The sequence below is a fragment of the Stegostoma tigrinum genome, chromosome 17 (genome assembly GCF_030684315.1).
Source record: "Stegostoma tigrinum isolate sSteTig4 chromosome 17, sSteTig4.hap1, whole genome shotgun sequence".
Classification (NCBI taxonomy): Eukaryota; Metazoa; Chordata; class Chondrichthyes; order Orectolobiformes; family Stegostomatidae; genus Stegostoma; species Stegostoma tigrinum.
The window spans coordinates 14,237,320-14,258,124 of NC_081370.1; the positions used below are offsets into that span (position 1 = coordinate 14,237,320).

Genomic DNA, 20,805 nt, shown 5'->3' on the forward strand with positions numbered 1-20,805 from the left:
GGTGCCAGTCAATTGTTTATTAGATATTTTAACTGTGCATCCAAAGTCTGTTTACTGCATTGATAGATTCAGAATCGCAGCTTCCTCCCGCCCATTCCCTGGGCAGTAGAAACCTACTGGCTAACAAAGTGTGGAGCCGGATGAACACAGCAGGCCCAGCACCATTTTAGGATTACGAAAGATGATGAATGGTCTAGGCCCGAAACGTTACCTTTTGTGCACCTAAGATGCTGCTTGGCTTGCTGTGTTCATCCAGCTCCACACTGTTATCTCGGATTCTTCAGCATCTGCAGTTCCCATTATCTCTGAAATCCGGTCTCGCGGGCCGATAGAGGCGGGAGCCGCTGAGCCCACGCGCTGGCGGCGGTTTCATTTCGAAAACAAAAACGGTAGACGGCCGTGAGCGAGATGGCGGGAAGCGCGAGTGAGAGGAAGAGGAGGAGGAGGAGAATGACGGTGAGGAAAGTGAGTCCTGTCCCAGTGAGTGGAAAAACCCGGGTTGTGTTGCATCTCTTCTCAGTTCTATACAGCCAGCAGTAAGGATGTTCGTTTTTCTGAGCGCGTTGTGGTTTTAAAGTCTGTTAGGATCGTTTCTCCCCTTTCCCCATGTCCAAATAAAACAAAACCCTGGACACGGCCACAACTTCTTCGGTTACCATGTGTCAGTTTCTGCTCCACCTGTCCTGTTTTCCAGTTCGACTATTGACCAGTTTCTGCTTTGTTTTAAACTGTCAGCTACAGATACCTATTTAAATTTATAAACTGAATAGATGTTTTTGATAATTCATTCACATCGCAGAAGCTATAGTAAGAGCATTTGTTGCCTGTCTCTGGTTGCCTTGAAAAGGTGGTGATGAGGCTGCCTTCTTGAACCGTTATAGTCAATGCCAGTGTAGGTAGATACACAATGTCATTAGAGAGGGAATTCCAGAACTTTGAATCAGTGACAGTGAAGGAAAAGCAATATGTCAAAATCAGAGATAGCAAGAACTGCAGATATTGGAGTCAGAGGTAAGTGTGGAGCAGGAGAATCACAGCAGGCCAGCTGGAATCAGAGGAGAGGGCAGTTGACGTTTCAAGTTGGGATCCTTCTTCAGAAATGGGGAGGGAGAAGGAAGCTCAGAAATAAAATGGAAAAGGGGTGGGCCTGGGGAAGGTAGGTGGGAAAGTGACAATGGGAACTGCAGATGCTGGAGAATCCAAGATAACAAAGTGTGAAGCTGGATGAACACAGCAGGCCAAGCAGCATCTCAGGAACCCTCTCTGATGAAGGATCTAGGTCCGAAACGTCAGCTTTTGTGCTCCTGAGATGCTGCTTGGCCTGCTGTGTTCATCCAGCTTCACACTTTGTTATCTTAGGTGGGAAGGTGATAGCTTAGTGGAGGTAGGGAGTGGTCAGTGGGATGAATAGTTGGGTGAGAAGATGGACCAGCCAAGTCAAGGAGTTGGGGATGAGAGGGAGAGTTGGATATGGGATGAAGCTGGGGGTAGGGTGATTTTAAGCTGGGGAATTCAGTGTTTAGGCTCCTGAGTTGGAATATGAGGTGCTGCTTGTATGGTTTGTGGGTGGTGTCATTGTGACACTGGAGAGAGGCCCAGGATGGACATGTTAGCCAGGAATTGGGGTGGGGAGTTAAAATCCTTCACAACTGGAAGGTGTTATTTGTCGCATATTTCCAAATTGGGATTTTTTTTTCATTCGTTAATGGGATGAGGCCATGGCTGGCTTTGCCAGCATTTATTGCCCATCCCTAATTCCCTTAGAGCAGTCCAGAGTCAATGACGTTGCTGTGGGCTGGAGTCACATGTAGGCCAGACCAGGTAAGGATGACAGTTCCTTCCCTAACAGACATTTGTGAATCCAGCTGGGTTTTTAAAAACCGAAAGAATTGTGGATGCTATAAATCGGGAACAAAAACAAAGTTGTTGGAAAACTCAGCTTTGTTTCTATTCCAGCTGGATTTTTCCCCGGACAATCAGCAATGGATTCATGGTAGACTCTTAATTCCAGATGTTTTTTTAACTGAATTCAAATTCCACTGTCTGCTATGGTGGGAATTGAACCTGGGGCTCCAGAATTATATGGGTCTCTGGATTAACAGTCCAGCGAGAATACCACTAGGCCATTGCCTCCCCAGTAGGTGGCTTGGAGACAAACTTGCGCAGAAATGTGGTACAAAAAGAGGTTGCTGGAAAAGCTTAGCAGGCCTGGCAGCATCTGTGAAGAAAAAAAAATCAAAGTTAACGTTTCAGGTATGGTGACCTTTCCTCAGAACACTGTTGCAGTGGTGGTGTTCACTTGTATCTCCTACTCTTGTCCTTCTTGACGGAAGTGGTTGTGAGTTTGGATTGTGTTGTCTGAGGAGCTTGGGTGGATTTCTTCAGTGCATCTTGTAGATAGTTCAACATTCAGTAGCAGGAATGTGGTGCTGGAGGGAGTGGATGTTGTGAATATGATTCCAATTGAATGGACTGCTTTTTCCTGGATGGTGTCAAGCTTTTGAGTGTTGTTGAAATGTCATGTACCCAGATAAATGGTGGCTATTCCTAACGTGTCCGTGTAAATGGTGGACAGGCTTTGGGGAGACAGGTGTTGCTCCCTGCAGTTTTCTTAGCCTCTGATTTTGTAGCCACAATATTTATATGACTAGTTCGCATTCTGGTCAATTTTTGATTTTAAAATATTCTTTATTTATAAAATTGTATGTGTGTAGACATATTGTCACAAATGCAGTTCAGTTCTGTACAGTAGCATATGACGAATCGAGTAAACTTTGGAGTTTGTCTGTAACCAACAAACAAACCAAAGGCATCTCTTACTTGTACTGGATGTATTTGATGCACCAGGTTGACTGGACAGACCACCATTTACTTTCAGCAGAAAGATCTCGGACAGCGGTCTTTCACCACTGCACCTTGGCGGTAGTACCCCAAGCTTTAGTGTGTCCCTTAGCACATAGCCCTTGACTTTGGAATATTCCAGTCTGCAACATTTGTTCAGGGTCAGCTCCTTATGCTGGCAGACCAAAGACCTTCTTTGACCAACTTGATGCTCCTCCAGGTGCAGTCGATGTTTAGAGATAATGGGAACTGCAGATGCTGGAGAATCCGAGATAACAAAGTGTGGAGCTGGATGAACACAGCAGGTCAAGCAGTATCTTAGCACAAAAGCTGATGTTTCGGGCCTAGACCCTTCATCTGATGTTCGTCGGTGTTACATGCCATTACCTCCTAAAGACAGAAGGGGTGAATTAGTCTCAAGTCAGTGGACAACCAACCCTGAAATAGGCACTTAGCACTGACAGATGAATGGGCCTTTGCCCATGTCCTGTGAAAAGAATGAAATAAGTACACTTTAATGCTTCTTGGACAACTTTGCAAATTAGGGGGCACACATCAACTGCACCTCATGATACATCTGCTGAGCTTTACAATGCATTGAGCTGCCTGGCTGATACTCACCTCACTCATACACATTGTCTGATGCCCTTCTGATAGCCAGACTTAGTTTATTTAGTGTTGAGTTTAGTCACAGAACCATGTGATAGCCTTGTCAATAGCTAGATGGAGTTCTCTAAGTTAGCCATTAAGTTTAGTTTATGGGTTTTCTCTAGGCGGAGTTATCCAGAGCACTGCTGCTTTGTCGGAACACACTGCCTCCAAAAGTATCAGAGATAATGGGAACTGCAGATGCTGGAGATTCCAAGATAATAAAATGTGAGGCTGGACGAACACAGCAGGCCAAGCAGCATCTCAGGAGCACAAAAGCTGACGTTTCGGGCCTAGACCCTTCATCAGAGAGGGGGATGGGGGGAGGGAACTGGAATAAATAGGGAGAGAGGGGGAGGCGGACCGAAGATGGAGAGTAAAGAAGATAGGTGGAGAGAGTGTAGGTGGGGAGGTAGCCTCCAAAAGTAATTTGTTGCATGTGTAATCAGTTAGTTTCACTTGCCTTTCAAAAATTGCAAACAAATTCTCAGGGCACCTACATTTTTTTTGTTTTGAAGCAGTGTCTATGTCTTCTCATTTTCATTCCATAGTCCAAAAAGTAAGAATGGGTTGGGTTTTTTTTTAAACATACCCCTTTTAAAGATATGGTACATAGACAACAAAATACAAGAATTACTGTAAGTGTTTTTTTTTCCCTTTTCCTATTCACTATTTAAACAATTTCTTGTCATTCTTATTCTATAAATTTTGATTCTGGATAATATCTGGTATGGTTCTTGTTTCAATTTTATGTAAGCATATATGTATCATATGTAAAATGTAGCACTGCAGAAAAGAATGCTTTTAAATTATCAAAGTAATAGTTTGACTGTTAAACTGTTGTAGGGTTCTGGTTTGAAATCAGTTTTTTTTTGTTTTGATTTTTTAAGTAGTTCCAATCACCCCCAGATCCCTGGTTCTAAACACTGGACTTATTTAAGAAATGTGAAATGAAGAGGGCAGTAGACAGGCATTCTAGGGCAAAGAATCTCAGTTCATTTAAAATACAAATGTAAGTATAATACAAGAAATAAAAGTAAAGGCAATAAATGGAAATTGACATAATCAACAATACAGAGGACAGTAAGACTATAAATACACTAGCTAGATTAAACACTATTAGAACCTAAAAACCACAGTTTTAATTACAGAATTTTTAATTGATTCAGTTGGACAGCCCGCCACCCTCCTTGACTCTCTTTGCCGATTGGGACTGTTTTCCTCCTGGAATGAAAGACAAGTAATTAGGAAGGCCAAAGCAGATGGCAGTGCTGTTATTTTATGTGCAGGAGGTGGGGAATAACGAGTAGGCAGTGCTGATGGCATGCAAAGTTAGAGGTATTGGGGATTGAGAGGTTGACGGCAAATGAGGGAGGATGTTGAGGTCGTTAGTGAGAGTGATACAGCATGATCCTTTGTGGAAGGTGGTACACTCGTTGAGATAGTGTGAGAGGTATTGGCGTGAAGGTAGAACATAGAACAGTACAGCACAGAAATGGGTCCCTTAGCCCACAGTGTTGTGCCAAACATGACACCAAGTTAAACAAATCCATTCTGCCTGCCTTGGTCCATATCCCTCCATTTCTTGCATATTTATGTGCCTATCTAGAAGTCTGTTTTATACGCCACTATCCTACCTGCCACTACCGCTGGCAGTGTGTCCTGACTGCTGCCAAGCTCTTTGTGTAAAAAATAAAGCTGCCCCTCACATCTCCTTTTAACTTACCCCCTCTCATCTTAAGTACATGCCCCCTAATTTTATGCATTTCAACTCTGGGGCGAAAGGGTTTACTGTCAGCGTCTATCTATGTATCTCACCATTTTGTAGACTTCTGTCAAGTCTCCCCTAAGCCTCTGCTACTCCAGAGAAAACAACCTGTTTTTCTAGCCTCCCATAATTCATACCCTCTAATCCTGATAACATCCTAGTAAACCTCTTGTGCACCCTCTCCAAAGTCTGCACATCCTTTCTTCATGTGGTGACTGAATTGAATGCAATACTATAAGTATGCCTAACCGAAGTCTTACAAAGCTGCAGCATGACATCTAACTCTCGTACTCAATTCCCCAACCAATAAAGTCAAGCATGCCATATGCCTTCTTTACCACCCCATCACTTGTATGGTCACTTCCAGGGAGCTATGGACTTGAACCCCAAGATCCCTCTGTATATCAATGCTGTTCAAGAACCTGCCATTAACTGTATACTTTTCCTTAACTTTGATCTCCCAAAATGCAGCGCCTCACATTTACCTGGATTAAATCCCATTTTTCATTTCTCCACCCACATCTGTGATTGTTCCATATGCTGCTGTATCCTTTGACAACCTCCTATACAATCCACAGGTCCGCTGATCTCTGTGTAGTCTGCGTACTGGCTAACCCACCCATCTACGTTTTCATCCAAATAATTCATATATATCACAAACAGCAGAGGTCCCAGTATGGGACCCTGCGAGCACCATGGATCATGGACCTTCAGCCTAAAAAGCATCCTTCCACCACTAACATCTGCCTTCTATGGGTAAGCCAATTATGAGTCCATGTGGCCAAGTCACCATGAAGCCTATGTATCTTAATCTTCTGGATGAGCCTACCATGAGGGACCTTTGTTGAAAGCCTTACATAACTCCACTGTTCTGCCTTTGTCGATCACAGGTTGGGGTGTGTGGTTGGTGGTGGTGGGGTGGGGTGGGGTGGGGGTGGAAGTGGGAGTGGAGGTTGGAGTTGAAAGCCTCACTGGCCCTATCCCCCATCTCTTCCTCTGTTACATTGATGACTGTTTCGACACCACCTCGTGTTCCCACGAGGAACTCGAACAGTTCATCCACTTCACTAACATCTTCCACCCCAACCTTAAGTTTGCCTGGACCATCTCTGACACCTCTCTGTCCTTCCAGGACCCCTCTGTCTCCATCTCTGGCATCCACCTGGAAACCGATATCCATTTTAAGCCTACTGACTCCCACAATTACCTAGTATACTCCTCTCATCCACCTTCCTGTAAAAATGCCATCCCCTATTCCCAATTCCTTCGCCTCTGCCGCATCTGCTCCCGAGATGAGGCATTCTACTCTCGAATGTCCCAGATGTCCTCTTTTTTTTTCAAGGACCGCAACATCCCTTCCACAGTGATCGAAAATGCCCTGGACCATGCCTCCCGCAACTCACCTCTCACACTCCATCCGCAATAATAACAAAAACAGAATACTCCTTGTCCTCACATACCACCCCACCAACCTCCAAACCCAAGGCATCATCTTCTGACATTTCCACCATCGGCAATCTGACCCCACTACCAAAGACATTTTTCCCTCCCCACCTTTATGTGCTTTCCAGAGGGACCACTGTATCCATGACTCCCTTGTCTGCTCCACTCTCCCCTCCAGCCCCACCCCCCTGGCACTTTCCCCTGCAACTGAAGCAAGTGCTACGCCTGCCCCTATACCTCCCCTCTCACCCCCAACCCAGGCCCTAAGAAGACCTTCCACATCAAACAAATGTTCACCTGCACATCTGTTAATTTGATATACTGTATCCGCTGTTCTCGTTATGGCCTCCTGTGCTTTGGGGAAACCAAGCGGAGGCTTGGGGACTGCTTTGTGGAACACCTACGGTCGGTTTGCAACAAACAATTACCCCTCCCCTGACCACATCCCAAAACCAGCCTAGCTAGTCCCCGCCTCCCTTACCATTCCTCCCACCTCAAGCCCCAACCGCATCTCCTACCCATTCCGTTTCCTTGACCTGTCCATCCTCCCTGGACCGACCTATCCCCTCCCTAACTCCCCACCTACAATCACCTTCACTGGCTCTAACCCCACCTTTTTGACCTGTCTGTCTCCTCTCACCCTAGCTTCTCCTTCATCCATCCATCTGCCTCTACGTCTCTCCCTATCTATTTCAGAATCCCCTTCCCCTCCCCCATTTCTGAAGAAGGGTCTCAACACGAAACGTCAACTTTCCTGCTGCTCTGATGCTGCTTGGCCTGCTGTGCTCATCCAGCTTCACACCATGTTATCTCAGATTCTCCAGCATTGACAGTTCCTACGATCTCTACCATTCAGTAGGATCTTGTCGTGGATTCAGGCTGCACCTGCCCACCCTTTACTGTTCAAAAATCTTTCTGTCTTTCCCTTAAAAACATTCAGTTAGGTACCCTCAACTGCTTTACTGGACAGGGAATTCCACAGATTGACAACCCTTTTGGTGAAGAACTTCTTTCTCCAAGCAGTCCTAAATCTGCTCCCCTTATTTTGAAGCTATGCCTCATAGTTCGAGTTTCACCTGTCAATGGAAACAACCTCCCTACTTCAATCTTATCTATTTCCTACGTAATTTTATATGTTACTATAAAATCCCCCATCATTCTTCTAAATTCCAGTGAGTATAGTGCCAGTCGACTCAATCTGTCATAAGCCAACTCTTTTAACTCAAAAATCAACTCGAGATCTGCTCTGCACCCCCTGCAGCGCCAGTGCATCCTTTTTCAAGTAAGGAGATCAAAACTGTACACAGTACTCCAGACTTGGCCTCACCAGCAACCTGTACAGCTGCAGGTTAACTTCTCTATTTTTAAACTCTGTCTTCTCTAGCAATGAAGGACAATACTCCATTTGTTGTCTTAGTTATGTCCTGTTCTTGCAAACCAACTTTTTCTTTTATTCATACTCAAGGAGACCCAGCGCCTGTGCAGAGTAGCATGCTGCAGCTTTTTGCCATTTAAATAATAGTAAATTAGTAATAATGTAAATAAATAATTGATACTCTACATTTGGTCCCCAAATGCGAATCATAAACCATTGCGGTCCAAACAGTGATCCCTGAGGCATACTACTACTCACTGATCACCAACCAGAAAAACACCCATTTATCCCCGCTCTTTGCCTTCTGTTAGTTAACCAATCTTCTATCCATGCTAATACATTAGCCATAACACCATGCGCCTTTATTTTACACAACAGCCTCTTGTGCAGCACCCTGTTAAATGCCTTCTGAAAATCTTGATACACCACATCTGCTCATGAGCCGTTGTCCACTGCACACGTAATGTCCCCAAAGAATTCCAATAACTTCATGTCAAACAACAGTACTTCACTGGAACATCTGTTATTTGAATGATCAAATCAGATTGAAAATCTGTTTTCAGATGCTCACTTTCTGACTGTTCTAAGCTGCATATGTTCATTGTGGCTGAAGCAGCAACAGCATCTAAATTTCCTGACCATTTTATTTCATCAAAATACATTAGATTGTTTTGCTCATTTCAATGAACATCATTGCAACAAATGGATAAGGAATTTGAATCTCACTGCTTCAGGTTCCAGTTACAAGTTTGATTCTAATGTAATTTTTGCACCTTTTAAATTTAATGTATTTCCTAGTTTCTCTGTCTGAATGTGGGTTCTGCTCCCTTAATGAACCACCGAGGGGCTTCTCCACTTCAAAGTCTTCATCAAACACTTTTGGAAGTATTGATACTTCCTGACTATAGTTTGACAGATCCACATGGACTTCAAAGGAGAATTCGGAGCATGGGATTTGACAACTATTTTGCATTCTTCTAATTCTATAAAGAATGTCTGCACGTCTTTAGTCCCTGCCTCACTGGTGAAATGTCACTATATTCAGAGCACAGTGCAGAAGTAAGCTGTTTAGTCCATTCAGTCTGCTCTGCCATTGAATGAAATCATGGCTGATCTGATAATCCTCAACTCCACTTTCCTGCCTTATTCATTAAGACTTGATTCCCTTCCTGATTAGAAATCTCTTTATTTCAGCCTTGACTGTACTTAAAATCTACCCTCAACAGTGGTATGAAGTCCATAAGTTTGATACGAGAGAAGAAATCCTCTTCATCTCTGCCATAAATGGGCAACACCTTATTCTGAGGTGATGCTGTCTGCTCCTTGACTCTCCCAAAGGAGAAGCAACTTTTCTGCATCTACTGTCTCAAATCCACTAACAATCTTGTCTGTTTCAGTATGGCCTCATTCATTCATCTAAACTCCAATGAATACAAGCCCAACCTACTCAAATCTCCTCAGAAGACAGTCCCTCCAAATCTGGGTTCTCCTCAGTTTCTTTCCTACTTTTATACTTTATTCCCTTTGAAACATTCCACCTGACTTCTTTATTACTTGCTGAGGTTGGATGTTAGGTTTCTGTGATTTATGTGTTGTGTCTTTCTGCAGTCTTTCTATATACAGCTCCTCTATTCTTATTTGCAAAATGTATAGACGCATTTTCCCACAGCATATTCTACCTGCCAAGTTTTTGCCAATCTGACTAAGTTGCCTGTATCCCTCTGCAGGCTCTTTCAGTATCCTGAATACTTCACACCTGTTTTTGCATTGTTTGCCAAAATGATGCTACTGTGGAGACAGTTAAAAGATGTTCAGTAATATTATGTTAATTTCATTGCACAAAGATTGCCTGCATTTCCTTTCTCTGCTGCACATTGTGCAAAATTTTTACTTCCTGAGCATAGAACTCAAGTTGTAACCTGACAGTATTGAGGAGCCTGCTATGGGATACTAAACAGTTGTTTCATATTCTTTTAACCGAACAGAAATTTTGTTTTTTTTTAATAATAGAGTTATACATTCCACATTCTTTGAATCCAATTTATATTTAGCACTTTTATCCATTGTTTTAAAAAAAAGCAGTGCTTTCTTTATCACTGTTCAAGTTTTACTCTGAATTGATCAACATTTCCTCTGCATCAGAAATTTCTTCCAGAGGTCATGACTGAATTTTATATTATGCTTTAATTTTCATAAGTGGAAAAACCTTCAGGAAATCAGGTTTTCTTGTTCATTTTTAGTGTCCTGTTTTTGATTTGGTAATAGTTCTACAAACTCATGGTACCTGATTAGTCCTTCTAAAACTGGCAGAGGTATTAAAAATAACCATTTTGATGATTCCCCACTACCTGACAGATGTTTTATGGTACTGCACTACATCCATAAGGAGCCTTGGCTATGTAAAATGCTCATTTATCGGTCCTTCAGTTTTCTTTATTCCTTTATGTTTTGCCATTAGAATTTCATATGATAATTCGCAATATCCCCTCGCAATGTTGGGGTGGTACCACTGTCTGATCAACCATCCAATCCTTGCCAGAAGTTGTTGAGAGTAGACCTTCGCTATGGGACCTTATTAGAACAGGTGGTGAATTATTTTGGATTTGTTAGGAGAATGATTGATTTATCTGAGAGCTTCATACGGTATTTACTGAGTGCCTGTATCCATGTATCAAAGTTACTTTGTTTAACCCTTTCAATTTCAGTATAAGTTTGTCCAGACTGTTCCCTTACCTCTGAAACATCTGCTGGTATGTTTCAGGAACTAACTCATATGCAGCCCTGACTTGCACGTTTTACACTATCACAATCTTTAGAAACTTCCAGTTTGCCTCTGACTAACTGCTAACCAGAATAAAAGCAAATCACACCAGATTATTTCCGTAATAATAAAAATTAACTCTTTTCTGTTTTACTGTCAAATTAAACAATAGCCGGAAAGAGCACAATTTCTAATTTCAGCCGATTTCTATTTGCAGTTAACGTTTTATGAACAGCAAGTGATGGCAGGGAACACAGCTCACAGTGTGAGATACTGTGTCAGCATCAGGTCCTGCGTATCACCAGGTATTTTTTCCCCACCCCAGAGCCTCTCTGTCCACTTTTTACTTGCAGTATTGTGACAACCCACATCCACTGTTGTCCTCATTGGTTACCCACCACACATTGAACTTTGGTTCCACCTGCCCTCCCTGCCTCTATGCCCTGATATCACATATTAATGATCCCTTATATGCTCCTCTGTGCCTCCACATGGAGACCATCATAGTGGTCACTACCACCTGGACCCCACATCCCTGTCATACCTTTCCCCTCCATCACTGTCCTTCTCCACATCTCAACATGCCTCAGCTGCCCTTCCCAGCCATCACTGCCCCACAACCTTTTGGCAATGAGCCCTGCCTACTGTCCCTTTGTCCATACAGTTCCCCCTTACACCTTCCTGAAAAATCAACGCTTGGACTCCAGGACAGTGATGACCCAGAACTCTGACCAACTTCGAACAGCCCTAGACATGACTGAGCATACAACTGATTGCTATGTTTGCAGCTGCCCAATTGATAGTACATGATTCTGTGACTGCTTGTGATGGCCTTACAGGTCTGACTGTTGTCCACACTCTGAATTGTAGACAGACATGTACCCTCACCATGATTGGCGTGAGTGAACAACTGACTGTGGACAAGCTCCTGGATTGTGTGCAAACTGTAATTGTGATTGAATGTGCCAGCACTCCCTGACTGACAGTGCCTCTCTTCCCCTGTCTAGTCCTGTGGAAATTTTATGTCTCTGAGATTCCTCCCCCGCCTCATTCGTCTGAACTCCAGCGAAAATCTAGTCAGTCTCTCCTCATATATCAGTCCTGCCATCCCCAGAAACAGTCTGGTGAACCTTCACTGCACTCCCTCAAGAGCAAGAGCATCCTACCCTCCCTCAGAAAAGGGTACCAAAACTGCACACAACATTCTAGTTATGGCCTTACTGAGTCCCTGTATAACTGCAACAACATAGCTCTGCTCCTGTACTCAACCTCTCATGCTTGGGATAAGTATCCATAATTTTCACTTTGAATCCAAGAGCTAAACTAATAAAGACATTGAGTGAGCAAATCTGCTAGCTGATGGTACTATTTGCCTTGCGAAGGGTAAATGAAGGAGAAAATATTAATTGGAGTTTTGCAAGGAGAGCACAAACCAATCTTATACAGAGTGGAATTAAAGACTGCCTTGAGAAGAGTTGAAGTAGTGGAGAAAATACACATAAGAAGGAATTGATTTTAACTTGGGGAATGGCTTGGCTGTTACAAAAATATTGGCCTCGTGAATCAACCTGTGGAAATGAAACAAACTGACATTAAAGAAGGAACATCCTGGACTGGGCTGTGCTTGGACTGCAGGTCCATAAAATTAGACAAAAAGAAGAGTCTGACTGAGGAATTCAGTTATCAGATTCAATTTTTCAATTTTAAGTGGACTGAATGAAAGTAAACAGAAGGATGCAAATCTGTTTAGCCCATCTACCTTAATAGAAATGCAATAAATAATTGAAGGACGAGAGATAACAAGGTGTAGAACTGGTTGAACACAGCAGGCCAAGCAGCATCAGATGAGCAGGAAGGCTGATGTTTCAGGCCTAGACCCTTCCTGTTTCTCTGCTGCTTGGCCTGCTGTGTTCATCTAGCTGTACACCTTGTTAGTCACTTTCTCCAGCATCTGCAGTTCCTGCTATCTCTGAAATAATCGAAGGAGTTGGATCAAGCAGCTTAGCCATAAATACTTCTGTTATTACTTGAAAACATAGTGCAAATGAGAATGTGGAGATCACCTTACATATCAGCCGTTCGGGAATGGGCAAGAGGTCATCAGCGCCATCTAAGTATTGTGATGAAGCTTGGCAGTAGTTGCTTACACCAGCAGCTGTGCATATTGGGGAATATGCAGTTCTAAGCGCTGAAATCATTACATTGACTTTGTGTGACATCATTTTCAAATGCCTTTACTCTGCATGCTCAGGGAATTCAGAGTGATTTTTGAACTGGTCTTCAGTGGTTGGGAGAGGGATGTCAAATGTGTGATGGAGGTGACTCCTGCAGTGAGAAGAGACCCAGAAGCCAGCAGTCGTGACAAGTAGAGCCCAAGACTCAATCCATCCCTCCAGTTCTTTCCCTAATCTCTCTCGTTCTCTCGCGCTCTCATGTCCAGCGCCTCCTGATCTCACCCCACTCCCACCCCAGTCATATTCTCCCGAAATCTGCAGATTTGGAATTTTAATTAATGCATAGCGTGCTTGTGCCAGTGTCAGCAGATTTTGCCATGACATTTCATGAGTGGCTCAAAAAAAATAAAGGAGCAGGTCTGTTTAGATGTTAGAAAAACACACACCAATATATTAAGAAATGTTTGCTGGCCACAATTAAGTGATGATGTGATCTCAATTTGCCAGGGATGCCATGCATGTCAGGTAGCACGGAAGCCTCAATCATTAATTAAACCCTTTAATTCTGATACCAGCTTTTGAAGAACTATTTAGCAGGGTCACAAGCAGTTGTGTGGGACTCCTATCTAAAACCAGGAATGGCGAACACTTTAACTTTTAACAATTATTTAACAGAATTTTCTCCATCTTGCTCATAAGAAAAAAAACTGCAAATCCGCAGTAATATACTTTGATTGAGGTTCAAATTTAATGTTGCAAATATTCAAAAAAAATTATAGTCATAGAATAATATAGCATGGAAACAGGCCCTTTGCCCAAACTGGTCTATGCTGACCTTAGTACCCACTCAGCTAGTTCCAGCTGCTGGCATTTGGTCCTTATCTCTCTCAGCTCTTCCCATCCATGTACCTATCCAAATGCTTTTTAAATGTTGTTATTGTACTTGCCACATCCACTTTCTCTGGCAGCCTATTCCACAAATGCACTACTCCCTGCATGAAGAAGCTGCCCCTCAGGTCCTTCTTAAATCTTTCCCTCTCACCTTAAACCTATGCCCTCTAGTTTTCAATTCCCCATCCCTGGAAAAAAGACAATATGCATTATCTTATCTATGCCCCTCATGATTTTATACGCCTCAACAAGGTCACCCCTCATTTTCCTATGATCCATGGATGACCAACTTCTGCTATAACTAAGGCCATCTAACCGTGATAACATCCCTGTAAATCTTTTGCATACTTTCCTGTTTAACTATGTCTTGCCTGTAACACGGCGACCACAACTGTACACAGTACTCCAGGTGCTGCCTCACCAACGACTTATACAACAGTAACATAATGTCCCAACTCCTACACTCATTGCCTTGACCAATGAAGGCCAGCATGCTAAATGCCTTCTTCACCACCCTGTCTACATGTGGCGCCGCTTTTAACAAATTATATACTTGTACTCATATGTCTCTCTGTTCCACCACACTGCTCAGAACCTTACTATTTACTGTACAAGTCCTACTTTGTTCTGATTTCCCAAATGTCCTCATTTTGGGTATGGGAATCCTTTACATTTGTCAGTAGCTGTCGTAGGGTGGTTGTTGGTTTGTGGGCTACCCTGATGCCTAGGGGTCTGTGTAGTCCTGTGGTCATCTCTGAAATGTCCTTGATGTATGGTAAGATGACTATTGAGTCTGACTGTGTTGTGTCTTCTTGTTGTGGCCTCTCTGAGGTAATGATTGTGCTTTTTGGGTATCCATTCCTTTTGAAGACTCTGTATAGGTGCTGCTGTTCAGCTTTGCGTAGTTCTGGGTTGCTGCAATGTGTTGTAGCTCGTTTAAGTAGTGTCCTGATACAGCTGCTTATGGGGGCATTGGGTTGGTTGCTAATGTAATTGAGTATCTGGTCAGTACATGTGGTCTTTCTATATATGCTAGTCTGCAGTTCCCCATTGTTTTTGTGTTTTTTCATTATGTCCAGGAAGGGTAGTCAGTTGTTGTTTGCTGCTTTTTTTGTAAATTTTATCCCGGTGAAGATGTTGTTTATGTGTCAGTGGGTTTCTGCTAGTTTTGTGTGTTTGATTATCGGGAAGGTGTTATTTACAAAGCAGACCCAAAGTTTGGATTGTATAATGGAGAGCGATGTCCATTCTAAACTTGGCATTACTGCTTCTGCAATCAGACTTGATATTGGGGATCCCATTGGTGTTCTGTAAATTTGTTTGTATATGCTGTCATTGAGGGTGAAGTGGCTTGTGAGGCGCAGATCTAGGAGTTTCATGGTGGTGTCCTTATTGTTGATTTTGGAGTCCTGGGGTGCCTACCCACTTGATTAATCCAGCAGTGTGGCAATTGTCTCTTTGACTAGGTTGATGCTTATAGATGTTACATCGAAGGATATCATTATCTTGTCCTCTTCTATCTTGGGTCCTTGATGTTGAGGAATTCTTGGGAGGAGTGAATGGAGTCAGTTGTGTTGTCAACTAAGTATTTCAATTTCTGTTATAGTTCTTTGGCTAATCTATATGTTAGCGTGCCTGGCAGTGAGACAGTGGGTCTGAAGGGGGGCCCCTGATTTGCGTATCTTGGGGATTTGCCTAGAAGTGGAGTGTGTTGGATCCCTTTGGCTTCATTTTCTGGTAGTGTGTGTAGCGCGTGTCTCCTGAGTTGCAAAATTTCTTCATCATCGTTGTAATCCAGTTCTCTAACTGAACGACCCTTGAAGAAATTACACAAAACAGGAGACATCTGCAAAACATGCTAGCAGAAAATGAAGCCAGAGGGATCCAACACACCTGCCTCTAAGAACTCCCCAAGGTATGCAAACTGGGGTCCCCCTTAGCCCCATTGTCTCACTACCAGATACCAACATATAGGCTTGCCAAAGAACTACAACAGAAATTGAAATACTTGGTTGACAGCGTGATCCACTCCTCCCAAGAATTCCTCAACATCATCAAGGACACCAGAATATGAGATGATATCCTTTTAGACCCTTTCTATAGTTCAAACCCTTTGACCCTGTCAATATCCTTGTAAATCTTTTCTGAACCCTTTTCAAGTTTCACAGCATCCTTCCTATAGCAGGGAGACCAGAACTGCATGCAGTGTTGCAAAAGTGACCTAAACAATGTCCTGTACAACCGCAACACGGCCTTCCAACTCCTGTACTCAATACACTGACCAATAAAGGCAAACACATCAAACGCCTTCTTCACTATCCTTTCTACCTGTGACTCCGTTTTCAGGGAATAATGAATCTGCACTCCAAGTTCACTTTGTTCAGTAACACTCCCCAGGACTATCCTGAGACCAATAAATCTGGAATTGAAAACTATTCACATTTAAATTCCACTAGCTGCAATGGTGATTATTTGAAATTATGTTCCCAGATCATTATCGTGGGCCTCTGGATCACTGATGTAGTGACATTGCAGCTAAAATACTGGGTTGTTTCTTCTCCTCCTCCTTGTACTTATACCCATCGCCATTTTCTTTCTTGTCCAACTGCATGCTGCAACACACAAATATGATTGTAGGTGTTCATGTGATTCATTGATATTTAAGTAATGAAAGAAGTAAGCATTATGCAGTCTGCAATACAACACTGAAGAAACTCCATCTTTTTCTGTATTCAGGTACGCTAGACTTTGAGTAGCACTTACAGCGGAAGATGGACTTCACTATGACAGTCCTGTTAATTTTATTCCTTATATGCATCAATTTAATATTGGTAAGAGACAAGCAAGATTAAATGTTGTTAATTTGTATGTATTTACTTACCTTTGTAACACATTTCCTTTTCCCACAGGTAGACAATATGAATTCAACTGCACAAGGTTTGTTTCATACATAAATTTTCACTGACGTGTATTTAGTTCATAAACAAAACCAGCACAATGTGGGAAAGAATTGAAAACTGGATATTATTATGAACATGACACTTCAGAAATTATGTCAAAGTTTTTCAGAGGATACAGAAAGATAATTGGGAATGAGAGATAAGGGATTTGTGTTAAGCCCAAGAACTTGCACTGGATTTCAGTAGGGTTTAAGAAGAGATCTGATAGAAATCTTCAAAATCATGTGAGTTTTAATAGAATATCTAAGGAGAAACTATTTCCTATGACAGATGATCTGGTAATAAGAGAAAGCTGATTCTTTTGCCAGTCACTTTAAAGCTATGTTATGTGGAAACATTTACAGACTGCAAATGTGGTAGAAACGTTCATTATGAATATTGGATAAAATTAAATAAATGTACAACCATGTTCACAAAGAGAAGTGCAATTAATTGAAAAGCTTTACCAATGATGGAGTGTGGCCGAGAGGCTGAATAGTGTCTTGTGTTGCATCATAAATTTTTTAAAAAAACTTTATATATTTAAGTTATAGTTTGTAAAACACACAAACAGCCTAATAAATATGGTTGCTATAATCATGTGATTGGACATAGTCAGAAGCTGCTTCAGAAATCAGCCAGATAATCAATATTTCATGTACCTCCTGATAGGTCTGGAATGCTAACTATTGTGTAATAAATTGAACATAGATTTGGGGCTAAATCTTTCACCGATAGGGATCTGGTAATCCTGGTGGATGGAGTGGTGCAGATGAAGGCTGCCTTCTTTCCAGAGGACTGCCAGAGAAGGCCACGCCAGCAAAGTCTGTTAGCCTGGCCTGAGGTGGTTTTCTGGGTCAGTGATGTTTCCAGGGTGCCAAGATACAGCCAGCTGTGCCACAAGGGGATTTGAAGATTTGCTGTCTAAATGTCATGCTGTTCTTTCTGCCACATCACATGCACTGTATCAGTGCCAGCACATGTAGCTGCCGTAAAGGCCCATGCTGTACCTGTGCGGATGAAGAAACATCCATGTCTTGCCAAATGAGTAAATAGCACTCTGAATGGTAATGCCATCCCTCTATTAAATCCATGATCATTCTCAATCATTGAATATTACTTCAAACCAGCGGTCATGATGTCCTTTCTGTTTCGTTTATCTTGCAGCTTGCACAAGCCTGTCCTTGAGCTCAACATTATCACACCTGGCTCTACCAGAAGCCCCGTTCTCAACCTTTGAGGATAAAAGTACGAAGCCGTCAGAGGAAGCAGCATCAAAGCTACCTTTTGCATTCCCAACAGACCAGATACTGACAACTTTTGGGGAACTGTTGTGGTAGAGATTAAGGGTACAACAATCTGGTGAGCACTTGATATAACATCTCTCCAGCTGACCATAGTAAAACCAACCCAAGGTCCTGGTACTTGGAGTACTGTTGGATTCCAGTAATCTGCTCAGGCCCAGGCAGGAGATGTGGCAGCAATTAGAGACTTCATCCAACTGCACAGGAGCAACAACAGTGTAGTCATGCATATGAGAGGCTAGGGCCCTCCTTGCCCAGAAGCTACATCAGTGGCATGGGTCAAGCAATCGTCTATATGTCTTCTTTGACAGATTGGAAATTGTCATTGGGAGCTAGGCCCAGGAACCTCAATGACGTCTGACAACTGCACATATCTGCACTCCATTGCCTCACCGGATCAAAGGCATGGACACATGCAGACGGGTAGCCTTGAGCCAGGTCCAGCTGTCCCCTCCTCGTAAGGAAATAGAACAGTACTAGGAGGCTCACAGCCAGAGGAAAAATGCAGACGTCTCAGCAGTTTCCACTCAGAGCACTGTAGAAATGGCCAGGCCGTCCACCTTCAGCTTGTCTGCCCCTGTCAACCCTTGGGAATTCAGGTTGAGCAGAGTCAATTTGCCTCTGGCAAGAATACACTCAGCATGTCTTGCCTGTTGAGACAAAAGTTCCCAGGTTGCACCACCGAAGTTCCAGAGCCTGTATATCAGAGCGGCTCCATGCACCCCAGCTCTAGAATCGAGGAATGCACTTTGACAGAGTGTGAGAAAGACCAAAAAGAAGTATGGAGGGCACTTCGAATTCATGGATGAAGAAGGAGATTTCCTAGATGATTGATAGTAAGTCAGGGAAAAAGAAAAACTGACAGTGGGCCTATTTAAACACAGAAGACCCATTTTCACTGACTCATTGTACCCATTATCAGCTTTTCTCCTTCCCTGGCTTATTATCAACATTCCTTTGCCTGCTTAATTTTCTTTCTCTTTTCTGGGGTCTGTTTCCACCTATCTGCTCACTCTTTTTCTCCCCCGCTCCCTGTTATCACTATAAATACCACCTTTTCCTAGCTACTATCAGTTCTGAAGAACGGTCACTAGAATTAAAATATGAATCTACTTTCTCTCCACAGATGTTACCAGACCTCCTGAGTTTCTCCAACTGTTTCTGTTTCAGATTTCCAGCATCTGGAATTCTTTGTTTTCTTATACCTCCCTTCAGTCATTGCTCCAAGGTAAACAATCCCAGTCTATCCAGAATAAAAATGGCTGGAGAAACTCTGCATCTCTGGGAAGAAACAGAGTTGTTGTTTCAAGTCTGACTCTTCAGCAAAACCAGTCAGACCTGCTGAGTTTCTACAGCAATTTCTGTTTTGTTGTTTTTGTTTGTGCATCTGCAGTTCATTGTTTTATTTCTACCTGTCTATCCAGTCCTGAAACCAACAGCTAATCTAACCCACCAATACTTCAAAAATAAACCTCATCAGGGATTCCAACATTTAGTTTATTAATACAGATATTGTGGAATCAGCCTTGAGAGTTAAACGATTGATAGATTTTTTTTCCGACAAGCAGTCAGGGAAATTTACGTATTAAAAGTTGTTCCTTAAAGCACCCTTTAATAGAAATTAATATTTCTCCAGATAGCATGAATCCTGGCATGTTCCTAAAACTACTGTGTTTAAGACAAAGTCCAAGCTAGGATTTTTTTTGTGCCATCATGAAGAATCTTTTTACCCAAGAAAGCCTAATTCAAAAACATTAAATGAAGGAATGCAAGAGGAAGCTGAGTTTGCATCATTTAACTCAATGTGTGTGATCTTTGACGTAAATTGGAGAATGAATGAATGCTTATTCACCCCTTTTAAGTAGAACACAGGTGGAATGCATCTCTGAAGATGAAATGTGTCAGACTGATTTTTTAAAAAATGCAAGTTTAATACAGTTCTGTACTGTGACTGTTTAAAAAGCCCATAAACAACCCAATAAGTTGATAAGGCTAGTATGATCACATGGCTCTGCTTAGCAGCAATCCTCTGGAAACTTCCTTGAGTCAATCAAGCAGATAGTTAACACCTTATGTACCTCCAGAGGTATTGGAATGTTAGCTATTGTCTTTCAAACAAGAGATGTCCAGAGATAAAATGTCTCCAAGGAAATTTCCAATGAAGAATTGCTCATTACCCCTATCTCCAAGAAATGAGTTAATGGCTTTCCACATCATTTCTGCACTCTGCACTGTCAATAGCCTCTGCCCCATCATGAATAGGCTCGTTTAAATGACTGCCATCATGCAGCATTGAGTTGCTTTCTAGTTATATACTTTTGAAATTCCACTGAGTTACATAGTCATGAACATCTACTGACAGCAGCAAAACTCTTGGATAAATCGCCACAGGGTATCTTTAATTCGGCTACTTGTTAAGAAATCTCGCTGACAATCAAGTACTGAAACAATGATTGAAACTTTATTGCACATAGCAACCAAAGTAAGTAAGTAAAATCTCACAGCTGATTAATAGTAGAATCTGGTCAGGATTCCAAACAAAACGTCTGCCTCAGGAAGTGTCCAATATTCACTCCTTGTATAGTGTTGTTCTTCGAAGTTGTGCTAAAGTGGGAGTTTAAGTGTTTGATTCTTATACAGATTCATCATCCTTCTGTCTAT

General features: G+C 42.4%; 1 protein-coding gene across 1 annotated transcript in view; it reads left to right on the forward strand.

The window, feature by feature from the left end:
• The first annotated feature begins 212 nt into the window (after positions 1 to 212).
• LOC125459481 (low choriolytic enzyme-like) overlaps positions 213 to 20,805 on the forward strand; it is a 104,615-nt gene continuing 84,022 nt past the window's right edge. The window contains exons 1-2 of the mRNA XM_048545982.2: positions 213 to 465; positions 16,811 to 16,838. Of these exons, the coding sequence (XP_048401939.2) occupies positions 409 to 465; positions 16,811 to 16,838 (85 nt within the window). The 5' untranslated portion in view covers positions 213 to 408. The remainder of the gene's footprint in view (positions 466 to 16,810; positions 16,839 to 20,805) is intronic.